The 17,764-nt window shown below is 63.5% G+C and overlaps 1 protein-coding gene across 1 annotated transcript; it reads left to right on the top strand.

Annotated features, from left to right (window-relative positions):
• The first annotated feature begins 2,236 nt into the window (after positions 1-2,236).
• HSPA12B (heat shock protein family A (Hsp70) member 12B) lies at positions 2,237-17,689 on the top strand. The gene is made up of 13 exons (XM_075039137.1): positions 2,237-2,484; positions 5,419-5,480; positions 8,557-8,657; positions 9,957-10,081; positions 10,526-10,712; positions 11,184-11,288; positions 11,472-11,588; positions 12,124-12,295; positions 13,874-13,960; positions 14,555-14,659; positions 15,483-15,741; positions 15,929-16,032; positions 16,236-17,689. Exons 2-13 carry the CDS (start codon positions 5,438-5,440, stop codon positions 16,877-16,879), a joined length of 2,049 nt encoding a protein of 682 aa, XP_074895238.1. The 5' UTR covers positions 2,237-2,484; positions 5,419-5,437; the 3' UTR covers positions 16,880-17,689.
• The last annotated feature ends 75 nt before the right edge of the window (positions 17,690-17,764 follow it).

The following is a 17,764-nucleotide window of genomic DNA, read 5'->3' as shown; positions in this document are numbered from 1 at the left end:
AAAGCGCTACCTCATCTCTTGACGAGGAGCCAGGGAAGAAAACACAGGCGTAGCCCCCTCCGCCCCTCTCTTCCCCTCCTCTTCCCCTCCCTCCAGAAGCTTCCCCGGCTCCAGCGCAGCGATGCAGGGCAGGGCTCCCGGGGGGGGACTGCGACCTCCCTGCTCCGGCCACCCAGCCCATCGCCTCGACCCCCGCCAGCCCCAGTACAGCCCCAGTATGGCCCCAGTACAGCCCCAGTACAGCTGGGCACCTGCTGCCCTGCATGACCTGGAAAGTGGCTTTTTCTGTGCAGCCGGCGCAGGAAGGAGGATGCAACATGTGCACGCACGTATGTGCCTGCCTGTACGTGCCCACTCGTGTGTATGTGCACCCATGCATATGTGCCCACAGCCTGCTCAGGAGCGCACAGCGGCTGGCCCTAGCTCCGTACTTCGCCCAGCTCCTGCCTGACCTGCCTGCAGGAGCTGCCTGCTCAACCCCCTCCCAGCCCACCACACATCCAGGCACCATCAGGCTCTTCCCAGTTCCCAGACTGGGACCGGTGACTCAAACGCTGCTACAGAAAGAGGAGGAGGGGAGGGAGCAGGCAGCAGACAGGTAGATAAATGTGTGTGTGTGCGGGCAGGAGGGATGCACGGGTATAGTGAGTCGGGAGACGGACAGATGCGCAAGTGCAGTGATAGGTGGGGGGGGGGGATGGACAGACAACCAGTACATCACAGGCACCCCCGGCACCCCAGCCCTTTTCCACATCTGTGAGGAAGAGTCCCCTAACACCCTTCCCAAGGGATGGTCCAGGGAGGAAAACATGGAGCGTGGCCCTCAGGCTGCACTCACCCTGCAGAGCCCATCACCGGGGTGTCTGGGCTGCCCAGCCCAGGGAGGAGAGCAAAAGCCCAGCAGCTTCTTCTCCGCTTCAGAGACCTGAGCCCCCGGCAGGGACTCGGGCTCCCCGCAGAGAGCTCAGCTCCTCGTTGCCACTTCAGCATTCACCCTCCCACCCTCTTCAGTGTGTCGATGTCCCCACGGCAGAGCCGGCACTGGCACAGGACGGTGCTGCCGCGGTGGCTCCTCTGCTCCCACCCGTGCATCCCCTGTCAGTGTCAGTCTGTCACTCACAGCCAACCATCCGTCCCATCCTGCTCCAGGCCACCGCATCCCTGGTCGATGCCCATTCCCAGCCATGGGGCTTTCCATACCCGTCCTTTGATCGCATCCAGCCCACAGGCAGTCCTGCCTGCGGTCCTGTCCCTCAGCTGGGCTCCCCGGGGACTGTCCCAGCAACAATACCAAGGTTTCCCCAGTACAACTCCAGCAGCACGGAGCCTCCACTCCCCATGACAGGTTAGGACTTGCTAGATAATCCCTTTGGGATCCAATTTACATGTACTGTGTTAATTTGGTATACTTTAATTTTACATACCTTTGCAGGTTTTTAGTAAGACCACCCCCCCAGCCTGCAGCAATCCGCAGGTCAGGGGCTTCTTGAGCTTGATGCATGATCCCAGTGATCCCAATGATCTCCCTGATAGCAATGATCCCAATGATCTCAGTGATCACAATGATCTCAATGATCACAATGTCCCCAGTGATCCCAATGATCTGCCCGTGCTTTTGAGTCCTCCACGGATGGTTTCTTCTTGGCACGGAGACCTTTGGGAGCTGCAGGATGGAGCCCTTGCCTGCCTCCTGCTCTCAGGACACCCCGGCACCGCTTCCCCCGCACAGCCCAAGCCAGGAGCCCCGTCTGGAGAGCAGCACGCCTCGGGGGGGCTGCGGGGCTGGGAGAAATGGGGCTCTGAAGTCAGGAGGTGGCTGGATGTCTGGACAGATGGACAGACAGGCAGGACAGACCGATGGGCAGAGAGCCAGCAGTAGGGAAAGACAGGCGCAGAGAGCCATGGAGCTACGTTTGATGTGTCAGCCAAGATGAAGGGAGTGACAAAAACTGGGAGAGAAACGTGCGTGGGGACAGAAAAAAGACAAGTTAACGGGGCGACAGCGCCGGCAGAGGTGGAGGATTGTCGGTGTCTCTCCCTTTTCCCCCCAGCATTCCCATTCCCAGCTGTTTTGGGAGCCTCGTTCCCCTCAGGGGTCCATCCCCCCTCGGCAGCCCACGGTCCCCCGATTTGGGGAGTCTGCGGCGAGCCCGGGGCCGAGCGCGGAGTTTAGGTTTCATTCCCGGCGGCGCTGGCCCTGCCTCCTCCTCCCGCTCCCACATCTGCAGCTGGAATTGCAATTTGAGGCGCTGGCTGGGCTGGGCGCCGGCCGGGAGTGGGAGTGGGAGGAAGGCGCTCGGGGAAGCCAGAGGAAGCCGGAGAGCAGGGGGGGCTACGCGGCGGGGCCGGCTGCGCGGACGGGCCGCTGCCGGAGCCGCTGGGCATCGCCGGTGGTGGTGGGAGCCGGCACCCGGCCGGCACAGCTGGAGCGAGAAGGTGGTGGCTGGACGGAGGGGTCCCCAACCTGTCCCCCCCCTCCCAGAGGTAAGCGGCCGTGGGGCTTCGTGGGAGCTGGGGACCAGCAGACGCTCCGCCTGAGGTGTGGGGACCCGGCATCGCCCGGCTTTTCCCTCGGCCGGGGCGAGGGCGTCACCGTCCCGGCCAGCTGGGACGCATTGGGGTGTCTCCCCAGTTTGGGGGCACTGGTGAGTGAGCACACCGGCACCGGGGCGGGTGAGGGGTGTCAGGATTCCCGAGGCCTCTCCCCAGCGAGGATGTGGGCTGTGGGCACGGGTGGGAGTGGGGATTGCTGCGTTGAGCCCCTTCTGAGTTTTCGTGGGTCCTGTCCCCCCACGCACCCTGTCCTGGGGGGGATACTGCTGTGACCGGCGGGGATACCACCGCAAACCGCAGGGATAGTGCCGTGACGTGCCAGCACCGCGCAGGGGCTGCAAGTGATGTGTCAGCCCACGCCGGGGCAAGCCGTGCCAGGGACATCCCGCCGGCTCCCGTGTCCCAGCCGTGGCCAAGCGATGGCAGTGGGAAGGGGAGGACGCCCGCAAACGGTCACGGAAACCCGACAGCTTTGCCCGGAGGATTTGGGGGCTCCCCAGCCCCGCAGATGTGCTCGCTCCCAGCACAAGAGGCTTGTGGGGATGAATGCCTCTTCCCGCTCCCCACACATCTGGAGCCCAGCCCCACAGCTGCCCCAAGACCCCCCCCCCGAGCTGGGGCAGCCCCAGCCACGGCGGCCCCGTGCCACGCTCGACGATGCCGTGCCGAGGCCCCGGTGCCCAGCCTGTCCGCCTGCCCTGAAGCCGTCCCAAACTTGTTTCCTTTCCCCGTTTCCGTGAGCCCTTGCAGAGGCGGAAATGGTGGAAAGTCCTCAAAAAAACGCTGCTCCTGCACAAGCTGCCGGAGCGAGCACCGGGAACCGCCGGGACCCTCTCCTCAGCAGCATGGCAGGGCCCCCCAGAGCTGGGGGCTTCAGCCCATGTCCCGGGGAGGGGGCACGGGTGCAGGCAGCTTCACACGCAGGCAGATTCACGTGCAGGCAGAGCAATCACTGCCCGGGATCTGCATGGGGACAGTGTTGGAGGACACGAGGGCTCTGCACGGGTGCCCTGCTCACACGCGTGTGCGTGGGAAGGAAGGGATCCATTTGTGTCCACCGGCCAGGATTGTGGGGGTGCTGGGCTCACTGGGTAGCCCAAAGCCTCACCAGTGCCCTGCCAGCACGGGGTGCAGAAGCCGGGTCTCCAGCGCTGTACGAGGAGAGGCACGGCCGGACAAAACCCCTCAGGGGGCTGGAGGAGACCTCAGCCCCTCTGTGCGCTGCCACCGGCTGCCAGGGTGGGCTGACCCCACTCATCTTCCTCGCCAGGACCCCAGGCAGGGGCTTGGCAGCTTGGGGACAAAGGCAGCCATCAGCCACCCCCCTGGTGAGATCTACTGTCAGAATTTGGTTTGCTGAGATGGAGGATTTTAGCCACCCGGAGCCTGAGGGTCTGCATAGGCTCCGGTCCGACTGCCCGGACCATCCCATGGCCGTGGAGGTGCAGGGAACGAAACCATCAAGTCACCAGAGCCCAAGGTCTTGCTTTTCCCTCCTGCTCGGGCTGACAGCTCCGTGCATCAACGGGATGCAGGAAGCCTCCCCTGGGAGCTCAGACCCCGGGGACGGGGGGCACGGAGGATGTCCCTGCACAGACCCCATTGGGCTGGGCTCTTGGGGTGACAGACTCGGAGTTACCCCTTACCTGGCTCCAGAGAAGCACAGGGGTGTCCGACCTGAAGCCAGGACAAACAGACACCAAAAATGCAAGCTAAGCCCCGGGGAAGAGTTTCTGCCATCAAAGGGGTGATCCCCTGAGCACATCCTTGCAGGGCACTCTCACAACCTCATGGAAAGCCCAGTTTTGTTGGAGAAGACCCTCTGCCAGCCTCAGCCTGCCAGATACCCCCTCGTGCCCTCCCAGGACCACCAGCACCACATTCCCCGCTGCGGTTTGACCCACAGCCTGCATGGGCCACAGCTCCTCCTCGCTCAGCCCCTCGCCGCACCCTCCGCCGGGGTGGCCGGTGCAGAAGTCCCCCCACCTGCCATTTTTAGCGCAAGGCTTTTTTTTCGGGAGGCTGCCGAGAGCAGGATCAGGCCGCCGGGCCGGCAGCGCGTGGGTGGGTTTGGCTCGGAGCAAAGCCTCTCCCCGATGAGCTAAGCCTTGTCCTGAGCCCGCAGCTCCGCAGGATGAAAGCGGTCGGCGTGGGGCAGGCAGCCTCGGAGGTGATGGGATCAGGCAGAGAGCCAAGAGCCAGTTTATTATGCTGGGAAAGCAGTTTTGGAGCTGGTCAACGCTGGGTCACAGCCCTTAGGATGGGCAGCGACGCCTTCGGCCATTCCTGCTCCTGCCGGTGCGGCCACCATGCTGCAGGGAGCCTGGCCCTGGGCAGTGACCACCTCAATTAAGAAAATAACTTTAAAGGATCGCCTGCCCTCAGTTTCTCTCTGTGATCAAGCCTAAAAATCTGCAGCATAGACCCCACGCTGGCGGAACGGCGTTTTGCGCACAACATCTGTATCACGCACGTGTCTGACCCGCTTCATGAAAGGAACGGGGTTCCCCCGCTCCCGCAGAGGCCGTGCCGGCACCTGGCCGGTGCCGATCGGGTGCGTGCTGAACTGGGACAGCCCCCCGGCACAGCCCCCCACCCTCCTGCACCTTATTGCAACCTGAGTCCCCGGGCTTTGGGGGTCTCCTGTGGGGTCTCAGGGGATGCAGGGTCACAGCCAGCCCTGTCCCTGCTGGGTCTTCGAGGGGGGGGCTTGAGCCTGGGCTCACCCAGTAACGCTCAGGGGGGTGAGGGGACCCCATGGACACCCCAGCCCATGGCACGCTGTGCACCCCGCTGCTGAGAGGGTAGCCAGCACCTCCAGGCACACGGACGCTCATCCCATCGTCCATCCTCCTTCTCTTGCAGCCGGGAAGGCGAGGCCGCCATGGCGATGCTCTTGGAGCCCGGGATGCAGAGTCTCCGGATGGGTAAGGCTGCTCCCCCCCAGGGAAGGTGCCCAGCGGGCATGGCAGTGGGGGGGGTCCCTGCCCACAGCCCCCCACCCCCAGCAGAGACGAGCTCTCTGCAAGCGTGACACTCCTGGCCCCTCTCCCTTCGCTCCCCCGCGCACCCGGGCGTCCCCCCCACCGCTCCCCCAGCCGTCTGTCTGTCCTCCCCCTGCAACCATCCTCCTGTCTGCGGTGCGGAGGAGCCCCCCACGCTGCTCCTGCGCTGGGGTAACCAGAACCAGCTGCTGCGGCCGAGGAAACCTGACCCTGCAAACACAAAGCCAGGGAACAGACTGAGCAAAGAGGCCACTGCAAGAATTAAACCCCTGCGGGTCGTCCCCCCCAGCTCCCCCAGACCACTGGGAGCCCAGTGCCCACACACTGGAGGGTACCAGCTCTGGCTCTGGACCTGCAGAAACGATGTTTCATGGGCACAGCCCCAGGCTGGGGTCCGGACCCCCAGGCTCGAAGCCCGGCCGAGCTACCGGCTCCCTACCTAACCCAGGCAAGGTTTTCCCTCCCCATGGCTGAGGGACACCAGCCTCCCCCCGCTGCTGGGCTCTGCAGGCACACGGAGATGCCCACAGGGACATTCCTGTTTGTCGGGGATCAAATATTCATGGCAGAGACACGGGATACAGCGAAAGGCACTTACAGAGCAAGAGTGAAGGGACCAGAGCCGTGTCGCTGCGAGGAGCGACCGAGCCGGCTGGCACATCTCCCGGGGGGCACGTGGCACAGCACCGTCCCTGACACCGTGGCACCGAGGCCGGTGCGAGCGATGTGCCGGCGGCTCGGCTCTCAGCCGGCCCAGGAAACAAAGCAGTGGGGAGCAGCTGGGACCCCCGCTGCCAGGATGGGGGGTGCCCGTGCGGCTGAACCTGGCTCCCACCCCATGGCTGCTGCTGTTGGGGGGTCCAGAGCACCCCTGCTGCAGGCTCTGGGGCTCCTGAGCTGCCAGAGGGATTTAAGGAGTTGCCCCTTAGGCATCCTGGTGCAAACTGGTCACAGTGGGAGCTGGACACAGACACCAGCTGCCGGCACCCTCTGGCAAAGAAGAGCTAGAGTTTTACGCTTCCCTGAGGAAAGATTGAGGAGCCTCCTCCAGCCCCAAACCTCTCCAGAGTCCAGCTGGGAGTGGGTGCTGCTTGTCCCTGCTCCCGTGGTCCAGATCCCGGCAGGGTCCTGGCACGGAGCCGCAAGCCCAACGCGTGGGTCTCGGCAGAGCCCGTGGGGCGGACGGTCCCTCCGCCTCCCCGGTGCCACCGCCTGGACCCCACGTCCCATTCCCAGCATGGCCATACCCTCGCCAGAGCCAGAGCCGGAGCCGGCCAAGCCCCTTGGGAAAGGCGGCCGCGCTCCATCAGCTGCACCAGCCCCTTCCCGGCTGCCCCCCGCCAACAGCCGGAGCCTGTCCATCGGCTCGTGCTTTCGCAGGGCGGATGATTAATCCCCTCTGCTAATTGGAGCCATGTGGCAAGAGGAGTGCAGGCAACAGGCAGCCCCGCGCCGTCGGCATGCAGGACAGCCCCGGGGCTCGCACCGTCCCGGCGCTGGCTGGGCTGGGGGCCAGGCGTCCCACCGGGGCTTCTGCAGCGGCTCCAGCCTGGGCTGACACACCAGGATTAATGGGGATTCCCAGCACAAGGCTTCTGCTGGTGGAGGAGCTGGTGGGGGGGTCACCCGAGGAGACACAGGGCTGGCTGGTGTTTCAAGGAGGAGGAAGAGGAGGAGGCACCGCAGAGCAAGGGCAACTGGCCTGGCCCCATGCAAATCCATGGCTCGCTGTAGTGCCTCCCTGAGCTCCCTGCGCAGGCTAAACTTCAGTGTCTCAGAGTTACCACGAGCTCACACAGGATTTACTGGGTCTCCACCAAACTGGGTTGTTCTGCACCGTGGCCATGGGTCTGAGCCGAGCACACCTCCCCTTGCCAAGGGCCAAGCAGCCAGGTCTCCATGGCCTCACGCTGCCGACGCTTGCTCTGCCTCGGTAGCTCACTGGCAGCTCTTTCCCAAGTTTTTCCCCCATTCCCGCTGGATACAAGCATTTCAGTTGCTTGCCCGGAGCAGCCTCTGGCATCCTTTGCAGTCATCCCCGCCAGGCGCTGCCAAGCTGAACTAGCGTGTATTTATGTGATGATGGCTGTCTTGATTTAAAAATAGGCAGCTCTGGAGAACCACTGCATCCCTTTCTGCTACAAACACGTCATGGGTTTTTAGTCCTGACTCTGCTACCGTCAGCTGCAAGGAATTAGATCCGGCTGCTCCTTTGCCAGTCAAAGACCACTGCACTTCCACTTCTCTGGTCCCCTTCAGATGTGCAAGGCAGGATCCATCCCACCTTGGCTGGCTCATCTACAGGAGAACATCTCCATCTGCAGCCACCACCAAGGGTCTCTATAGAACCAACAGGGAGAAACTGGGCTTGCAGGTTCACCTGACTTACTTTGGATACTGTCTTCAAGATGAGATGACTTTTCCTCCGTGTGCCAGTTCGTCTCTGGCGATGGAGAAGACATTGAGCCCGTGTCTCATCACCAAAGCCTGCCCACACCAGTGAGCTGAACTTCTCCCTGAAACACCATGACCAACTCACCCTCACCCTTCTTCTTGCTGAGCAAGAGCTGACATCCCCCAGCCCCGGAGGAGAAGGTCCCTCAGTCCTGTGGCTCTGCTCTGGCCACTTGTCCCCATCCCCTGCGTGGCTGTGAGCCCCATCCCCAGTGGGAGGGATCCCTGCGAGCTCACCAGTGCTAACACCAGGTGCAGCCAGTTCCTGCACCTCCTTATGACACCTCCAAGGGGTTCCTCGTTTGCTAATTTAATCAGTGCTGATTGGATCCTTCCTTAAACACGGTTGAAAAAAGCGTGGGAAGCCCCTCAAGCTGAGAATTGCCCTGTACGGAGCCCACTGGGAGCAGCCCCTGCAGCAGCTCTGAGCCTGCACCGGCTGCATCTTCATCGGGATGTCACGCATTGCCCTCACCTTGGGGAAGGGTCTTCAGAAGGGACCAGGACCCGTCCCCATCCCAGCCTCACCCTGCTGTGTCCCCAGGTGCCAACGGCGAGCGGTGCCCCACGCCGTCCCCTCCTGGCTCCCCGGGGACGCTCCACGACAGTTGCAGCATCGCCCCGCTGACGCCCTCCCAGTCACCGGTAAGGCAGTTGGGGGGGTCCAGTGGGGCTGCTGGGTTCTGTCTCCCCCGCATTGCCCCCTCTGATCCTTCCCTGGTCGGTGGTCACCTCCTACTACCTCCCCTCCCGGGCTGGTTGCCATCCCCACTGCACACCCCGATACCAGCTGAAGGATGGGTCAGTCTATCGCTGGTGCCCAAATCCCCCCCCTTAGCTGTGGAATTGATGGGATGGAGGTTTTTTCCAGTGCAGGAGAGGAGCCAGAGAAAACACCAGCATAAGTTTAACTCCTTGCAAAGCTCCTGGCCTCAGCCTGCTCCTACCTGCGTGTCCCCCGGGACTGCCCGGTGTGGAAGGACGCAGGCAGGGAGCATGCCGGAGCCAGTTCCTCCCCAGCACTCGCTGTCCTTGCAGCTCCCTGAACATGCACATTTCTGAGACAACCACTTCACCCATGCTAATCGCCGGCTTTTTTCACGGCTAGCTAATGTCTGCGCTTATCAAATCTGGATACGTTAAAAGTTAATGAGGGCTTTTAGCTTTCTGTGTCTGCCCCACGCACCTGGGAGGCTGCGGCGGACGAGGGCGGCAGCCTGGGCTGGTGACATGGGTACGGGGTTTGCCGCATCCTCGTGGATCCTCCGGCACCGCGGCTCCCTGCCACGACCAGGAGGCGAGGGATGGGGGCCCAAAGGCAGGACCAGAAAAGCAGCAGCGGGAACCCCCTGAAGCATCTGGGCCAGGAAGGTTTTCGGTTGGGTGACCTGTGGGGACACCTGGGATAAGGTCCCTTGGATCGGGAGCAGGGAAGGTTTTGGGGAATCTCAGCTAAAATTTGCCAGGGTTCAAGTGTGGAGGGCTCAGCATGACCCCAGCCCAGGAGGAAACAGAGACCCGACCACAGCCCCAGGCAGCTCTCAGGGACAGAGCCTCCCTCCATCCATCCCTCCACAAATCCATCCCTCCATCCATCCCTCTCTGGGGCTGCCCAAATCCCCTTGTCCCATGATCCTGCCTTTGGGAACCACCGCAGGAACGCCGCAGGGCCCAGTGCAGGCAGTTCCTTTTCTCGGTGATTTGGAGCCATGTAAGAGGAGGAGTTGCCCCATGTTTTTGGCATCATTGCAGAGAAAACCACGGCATTGCTGCGTCCCTTCCCTGGGCAGAAATCGCAGTGCCTGTGGGCCTGACCCAGGAAAAATTAACCCTTTCACGGGTTGTTCGGGGGTTTTTTAACCCCTTGTCTGGAAGCAGCCAGCTCTGTTTTGATGCTCACCCCCAGGGCAGAGCCCATCCCTAACGGCTGCCCTTGCGTTTCAGAGGAGCGAGGCTCGCTCCCAGCAAACTGCCTCCTTCGCCGTGGTGGTGGCCATCGACTTCGGCACCACATCCAGCGGCTACGCCTTCAGCTTCTCCAGCGACCCCGAGGCCATCCACATGATGAGGTGAGGAGCGGCCGGAGCCCCGAGCGCTGCTCCTGGGGCTGTTAAAGGACTTTTTGCCCAAAGGGGCTGGAAGTCGGCTTGCCGGGAGGCAGGGATGGAGCCGGGCTGGGCAACGAACACCCACACCATCACGGGTGAGGGATGCTGCCTGGCTGTGGCAGGTGGAAGGAGCCCATGAAATGGGTCTCGCGCTGAGCGGGAGGATGGGGGGAGAGCACCTCTTCGTTAGCGCTCTATTCTAACGACCTGCGTGGGTGCAGAGGAGACCTGCAAGGGTTGCACAGGGAGCAAAGCACTCTTCGCGATGGCCTTCCCAGGGACGTTGGTCCCTTCTTTGTCCCTCTTCAAGGTGCTTGAGGTTGTGCCCATATAAATAAATGAAATGGGGCAGGATCCGTTCTCCGGCCTTGACGTTCATGGGCTGCTGCCGGTTTCTGTTTGCAGGAAATGGGAAGGAGGGGACCCGGGGGTGGCCAACCAGAAGACCCCCACCAGCCTCCTGCTGACACCGGAGGGCATCTTCCACAGCTTTGGCTACACTGCCAGGGACTACTACCACGACCTGGACCCCGAGGAAGCCCGCGACTGGCTGTACTTTGAGAAATTTAAGATGAAGATTCACAGCACCAGCGTGAGTCCCTGCTCCTGCCCCGACCGCCCCAGGGGACCCACGGGGACCCTGGCCGGGCTGGGTGCGAGCTGAGCTGGCCCCAGGGATTTATCTTACTTTGCAGAAAGCAAAGAGAGGGGCTCACTGGGGGGAGCAGAAATTCAGGAGGGCTGGAGAGGGGCTACAAGCAAAACCTCTGATCACCAGCATCCCGACTGAGCACACCCAGCTCCCTGTTTGCTTTACACACATTTTGCAATGTTTTAGCCCTTTGCACGGGGGTGAATTTTTGGTTCCCCCTATCCGAGCCTCTTCAGGGCAGATGGATGTGGCTGCAGAGTGGTGCTTCCAGTGCCCGCACCCCAGCTGGTCCGTTTGGCACAACGGGGGACAGGCACCCTGCCCAAGGCTCACCGACAGAGCCGAGATGGGACGCCGGCCGCATCCCAGCACCCTGTGTGATCTGTTTGCTGTTACTGCTCTTCCTGGCAGGACCTCACCATGAAAACTGAACTAGAAGCTGTCAACGGGAAGAAAATGCAAGCACTGGAGGTGTTTGCCCACGCACTCCGCTTCTTCAAGCAGCACGCCGTGCAGGTAGGGCACCCCGGCACCCGAGCCGGGTCTCCCTGCACCGTCACATGAGCACAGCCCTTCTCTCCCTCCCCAAACGGAGTACACATCACGCGTGTTGTCCTCTCCACGTGTTGCTTCCTCACCCTTCACCGAGAGCTCCGATGCCCCAACCGGGGGGGTCACCTGCTGCTTCTTGCCCGGCAGGAGCTGAAGGACCAGTGCCCGTCCCTGCCCGAGAGAGATGCCATCCGCTGGGTGATCACCGTGCCCGCCATCTGGAAGCAGCCGGCCAAGCAGTTCATGCGAGAGGCTGCCTACAAGGTGAGGGGGACCCCCGGGGGAGGCTGTTCTGCACAGTGACCCTCACAGGAGGCTGTGCTTTTGGGGGGGTATCTCTTTCCCCCCCTCCCCTGTGGGTGCTGCCTCCATAACAAAGGGTCTCTGGCATGTCCTGGCAGCCTAAAGAACAAAAGCTGGACTCTGGCTGTTGGGCTTTGAAACCTGGCGTTGGTGGGGTGGGAGGATTTCAGAGCTGGGCGTGCAGCAAGGTGGGGGGGCTGAGGATGGGGACGTGTGCTCCCCCAGGGATGGAGGGTCCCCCTTGGGTGCTTGGTGCCACCGCTGGGTCCCTGGGACAGGCGGGAGCTAACCCACCCCTACCGAACGGGTGATGGCCAGCGCACAGCCCTAACGCGTAGGATTGCTGTGCAACGTATAGAACCTATACAGGCAAAACCGATGCACGAAGGCCAGGGCCAGGAGAGCCCTGCCCGAGCACAGCCATAAGGCTGCGGCGAGCAGGGACGTGCCGGTGCACCGGCACCTTCTCTGCCCTGACACCCCGTCCTCTCCGCAGGCCGGTCTGGTGTCCCCAGAGAATCCGGAGCAGCTGCTGATCGCGCTGGAGCCCGAAGCCGCTTCCATTTATTGCAGGAAACTTCGCCTCCACCAGCTGATCGACCTGAGCTGCAAACCCCCGGCCAACGGGCTGGCGCCGGACCACTCCATCGACTCCAGTTTTCGGCAGGGTGAGCGGGACCGGGAGCTGGCAGAGGGTCCTGGCAGGGAGGGAGGCTGGAATAGCAGGAGATGGAGCAGGCAGGGATCCGGCCCTGTGTGCCAGGTCTTGAGGGTCCGTCGGCAGCCGTGGCTGGGGAGGGGGTTTGAGGCAACCCTGGGGCACAGCTCAGCCCAGGCTGCAGCACTGGGGTCCCTGGGCTGAGCACCACGGATCACCCTGGAGTTCCCGGCTCTTTTCCACTTTCCCATCCCCTTCCCTATAATTTTCCCTTCTCCGGTACTTTAGCAAACGAGACCGAATCTGGCAAAAGGCGTTTGGGTTTCTGTGCAGCACTGGCATGTGCCGGAGCAAATCCTCGGCGGGTGCTCTGCAGCGGGAAAGGGAGCGCAGCAATCCTGCACCCCCGTGCGAGGGCAGGGCTGGTTCCACCGCCACGGGGACCCCCAGCTTGCGGCATCTTCTGCTGATGGGGGAAACTGAGGCAGAGATGAGCGGGGCACTGTGCCAAGCCAGTGAGCGGAAGGCTGTGGCTGCTCCCCTCTCTGGCAGCCCCAGGGAGCCCTGCTCCCCCCTTTGCCCCCCTCCCCAAGCCCACATGGCTGGGGCAGGCGATGGCTGCTTTCCCAGGTGTGTCCCTCATGGTCGTGGCCCCTTTCATCTGCCCAGCCTGCCCTTGACCTCCACCCGCACCACCCCAGCTCCTCGGGACGCCTCTTCCCTTCGCTCTCCCCACATTTCCATCCGGAGCCATTTCTGCTGGCTCAGCCGGAGCCGCCCTGGATTCCTCCCAGCAGCTCGCTCTGCTCAGCCTCCGCCACCCCAGCTCCTTGCTTCCCTTCTCCTCCATACGGGCCAAGCCCTCGGGATTCCTAATCCCATGCCGACCTCCCCTGTCAATGCCCTGGGACAGGGAAAGGATCTACCCGCTGCTCCGGGGCTGTCCAAAACCCTCTGCTGAGCTGCCTGCGAGGATGCTCCCCCCGTGCATGGGGAGCCTGGGGGTCCTCTCCGCTCCAGCCACAGAGCCGGGGCTTTACTGGGACAGAGCTGGTTTGCCCAGCTGGGACGAAACCCCGGAGCTGGGACCTGCCGGTGGCCACAGCCCTTGTCTTGTGTTTGGCCGGAGAACCGGGGTTGCATCTGGATTTACAGAGGGGCTTGAGCTGCCTCCCAGGGCTGAAGCTAATTAAATTAGTGTGCCATGTCCATCTCAGCATGCCGAAAATAGGCCAGGATAACCCCACCTTCTCCAAACAGCTCCCTGCCCTTCCGGGCTGCTTTGATGTCCCCCGTCCCGGGATGGGGGGAGCAGAGGAAACCCCACCCGAGCTGGGGAGAACAGGGGAAGAGGCGGCATCGCCCAGGGACACCTCTGGCGAGGTGGGATCCCAGACAGAACAGTGGGATGGCTGGACCATCTCCTCCGCGGTGCAGCCAGGGCCATGTCAGGTGTCCTGGCTGGAGGGGAGTGGGCAACCAGTGCTCCCAGTGCAGCCACCCACTGCGGGGGGTGGGATCCCCGGGATGCTCCTGGCCCCGGTGCCCCCCCCCCATCTGACACCAGCCCCTCTGCTCTGTCCCTCAGCCCGAGAGCAGCTCCGGCGGTCCCGGCACAGCCGTACCTTCCTGGTGGAGTCAGGAGTGGGGGAGCTCTGGTCGGAAATGCAGGCAGGTAGGAGGGGTGACGGGCAGTGCACCCCCCCACAGCAGACCCCATCCCGGGGAAGATTCACTGGTGGGGGGGGACAGGACAAGCAGGAGTCCCCACCGGTGCTGCCTGGCCCCCGGGGTCACCCTGGGCGAGAGGATGGGGGGCTGGACGTACCCACCGTGGCAGACCCCCCCAGGGACCCCCAGCGTGGCCCTGCCAGCACCAGGGGAGGGTCCTGCCGTGGGGGTGACACGGCTCCGGTCTGTCACTCGGTCCCGATGCCCCAGAGGATGCCGGTGAGGGCAGGGGGGGTCTGTCTGCCACCTTCCCGTCCCACTGTTCCAAGCAAACACCGCAATGTCCCCCTCCTGCCCTCCAAAACTTCTTCGGCTTTTTTGGGGGTGGGAACCAAACCCCCATACTTTGGTTAAATGTTGGGGTTTTTTTTCCCCTGGGTAAAGCGCAGCCCTGCAGCCCACGGCCGTGTCCCAGCGGCCGCTCCCAGCCCACGGGACGGGTGTCCCAGGGGGTCAGCCCTGCTGTGGTGCTGGGGGACACCCCACAGCAGCTGGGGCGGACCCGGGACCCCCACTCGGCCCTTGTCCTTGCCCACAGGTGACCGCTACATCGTGGCGGACTGCGGCGGCGGGACGGTGGACCTCACCGTGCACCAGATCGAGAAGCCGCAGGGGACGCTGAAGGAGCTGTACAAAGCCTCAGGTGGGCTGCGGCCCCCAGACCCATTCTGGCCCCCCCACCAGCGACCCCCTCCTGGGCCGGGGTCCCCTCTCAGTCCCCGGCAGGGTCGTGGCTGGGTCTGTGGCACCACCTGGTGTCAGGAGGGAGAAAGGCAGGGGAGGGCTGGGGGGGGCAAAGTGGGGTGGGGGTGATGGGCTGGGGGTGTCTCGGTGGGACGGGGATGCTGGGCTGGGGGGGGTCAGGGGGGAGAGGGGCTCAGGTGGGACCGGGGTGCTGGGTTGTGGGGTGACAGAGGGACAGGGGTGCTGGGATGGGGGGGGTTGGGTGGGACAGGGACGGGTTGCTGCATTGGGGGTGCTGGTGGGACAGGGGTGCGGGGTTAGAGGGGGACAAGGTGGGACTGGGGTGCTGGGCTGGGGGGGCTCAGCTGGGACAGGGGGACAAGGTGGGACTGGGGTGCTGGGCTGGGGGGGCTCAGCTGGGGCAGGGATGGGTTGCTAGATTGGGGGTGCTGGTGGGACAGGGGACCGCTGTCCCCGCAGCCATGCTGCCTGCCTTCTCCCTGCTCCTGGGGGATGTTTCCATGCCCCCCTGCCAATGCAGGCAACTGTCCCTGTCCCCTGGTTCAACCCTGGGTGGGGGCTCCCCTCCACGTCCCCCCACCCTCATCCCCCTGCAGAAGAGCCGCGGTGGGGCTGGGGGCCGTGGTCTTGCACTGAAAGTGTCCCAGGATTTGCTAGGTGATGCTGGGGGGGGGTCTGGGGACATGGTGATGGGGGACACGGGGATGTATGTGCAATGGGGATGTTGCCTGACCTAGCCCACCCCCCCATGCCCTCCCCAGGGGGTCCCTACGGGGCCGTGGGGGTAGACCTGGCCTTCGAGAAGCTGCTGTGCCACATTTTCGGGGAGGATTTCATCGCCACCTTCAAGGCCAAGCGTCCCGCCGCCTGGGTGGACCTGACCATCGCCTTCGAGGCCCGCAAGCGGGCGGCAGCCCCCTCCCGCGCCAGCCCCCTCAACATCTCCCTGCCCTTCTCCTTCATCGACTTCTACCGCAAGCACCGGGGCCAGAACGTGGAGACGGCGCTCAAGAAGAGCAAGTGAGAGCCCGGCTGGGGAGAGGGGGGGCAATAACAGGGCTTGGGGACCCCTGGGGGGAGCATGTGGCCCCAGAGGGACCTAAATTTTGGGGGGGGACAATGGTAGGTGGGGTGCTCTGCTCCTGGGTCTGCTGGGCTGGGGGAGCCTTTAGTGGGGGGCAATCCCGGACCCTCTCTCCCTCCCCAGCGTCAACTTTGTGAAGTGGTCGTCCCAAGGGATGCTGCGGATGTCCTCGGAGGCCATGAGCGAGCTCTTCCAGCCCACCATCAGCCAGATCATCAAACACATCGGTAGGTCCTGGGGGTGGGAGCAGCCCGGTTGCCAGACCCCCTGCCACCCTGCAAGGGAGGGGGGTGTCCCCTCTCCCCAGCCCCCCTGGCACCCTGCAGTGGCACCCCCAGCCATGCCCGGTGCCTGTTCTCACCGGGGCAGGGGTAGAGGACCACGGGCAGCCCCCAGCGCTGCCCAACACCCCCCTCTCTCTCCCCCCCAGACGACCTCCTGAAGAAGCCGGAGGTCCAAGGCATCAAGTTCCTCTTCCTGGTGGGGGGCTTCGCGGAGTCGGCCATGCTGCAGCACGCCGTCCAGGCAGCCTTCGGCCCCACCTGCCGCGTCATCATCCCCCAAGACGTGGGGCTGACCATCCTCAAAGGGGCTGTGCTCTTCGGCCTCGACCCCACCATCGTCCGCGTCCGCCGCTCCCCCCTGACCTACGGCGTGGGGGTGCTCAACAAGTTCGTGGAGGGGAAGCACCCGCGGGAGAAGCTGTTGGTGAAGGAGGGCAAGAACTGGTGCACCGACATCTTTGAGAAGTTCGTCTCCGTCGACCAGTCCGTGGCACTGGGGGAGGTGGTCCAGCGCAGCTACTGCCCGGCCCGGCCGGGCCAGCGCAAGACCATCATCAACATCTACTGCTGTGCCACCGACGACGTGGTCTACATCACCGACCCCGGCGTGCGTAAGTGCGGCACCATCAGCCTGGAGCTGGAGGCACTGGGCGATGCCGGCAGCCCGGCCCGTGGCCGACGCGAGATCCGTGCCAGCATGCAATTCGGGGACACGGAGATCAAGGTCACCGCCATGGACATCCGCACCTCCAAGACGGTCCGAGCCACCATTGATTTCCTCTCCAACTGAGCCCCTCCTGCCCACGGGGACGGACGGGGACCCCGGGAACCTGCCACCCGCTCTGGACCCCCACCAGCACCTCCTTTGGGCTCTGGCCCCACGGGACCCCCACATGCACGAGTGGCTCACGGCCCTGGTTTTGAGCCGCAAGGCTGCCACCGGCCCCCACTGCACCCATGCTGGTGGTGTGTCCCCGTCCCCCCCCGCACATGGGGCACGCCAAAGATGCTCCCCATGTGCTGCCGGGCAGCGCTGCACCGTGGCCCGCACCTCCCATGGAAATGGGTGGGGGTCCAACTCTCAGAAAGGCTGACTGCACCCCTGGTGTGGTCAAGTGGGGCAGGGGTAGTGCTGCTGCCCAGCCAAGCCAGGGCTGGGGGCTCAGGCTGCCCCCCAAGGGTGGGTAGGGGCTACTGCTGGCTCCTGAATACCAGCACACACACTTTCTGTAACCCCACATTTCTCTTTTTTTTTTTTTTTTTAATATATATAAAAATATATATTTATATATATATTTTTATATATGTCATGTTGTGCTTACAGCTGCCACCCCCCCAGCGAGGACAGGGACAGCGGCACAGGAGGAGGGGGACAGTGCCACTAGTAGTGGCACACATTCACCCTCTCCCAGCCCCCCTTTTAACTGGAAGCCCGGGCACTTTGCAGCATGAAGCCCCTCACTCTATTTAGGGCCACTCGGGATGATCTGTGTCCAACCACCCAACACCCATCCCCACGCAGGGATGGGCTCATGCAGCCCCTCACACTCTGGGGTGCACAAATAAATGGATGTGACACCCCAGCCCTGGGGGTGACCCCTGTCCCCCACTCTCCTCTGGGGGTTTTAGTCAGGTTGCAGCCACCAGCTCCAATGCTCCTGGGGGGTTCAGTGGA

Source organism: Buteo buteo, chromosome 1, assembly GCF_964188355.1.
Source record: "Buteo buteo chromosome 1, bButBut1.hap1.1, whole genome shotgun sequence".
NCBI classification, from domain to species: Eukaryota; Metazoa; Chordata; class Aves; order Accipitriformes; family Accipitridae; genus Buteo; species Buteo buteo.
This window is presented reverse-complemented; position numbering and strand designations above follow the sequence as displayed.

Excerpts from the sequence above, each read along its gene's own strand:
- HSPA12B (XM_075039137.1), top strand. The coding sequence starts at position 5,438 with ATGGCGATGCTCTTGGAGCCCGGGATGCAGAGTCTCCGGATGG. Across the intron at positions 8,658-9,956 it reads TGACGCCCTCCCAGTCACCG|AGGAGCGAGGCTCGCTCCCA; the intron begins GTAAGGCAGTTG and ends CTTGCGTTTCAG. Across the intron at positions 10,713-11,183 it reads TGAAGATTCACAGCACCAGC|GACCTCACCATGAAAACTGA; the intron begins GTGAGTCCCTGC and ends TCTTCCTGGCAG.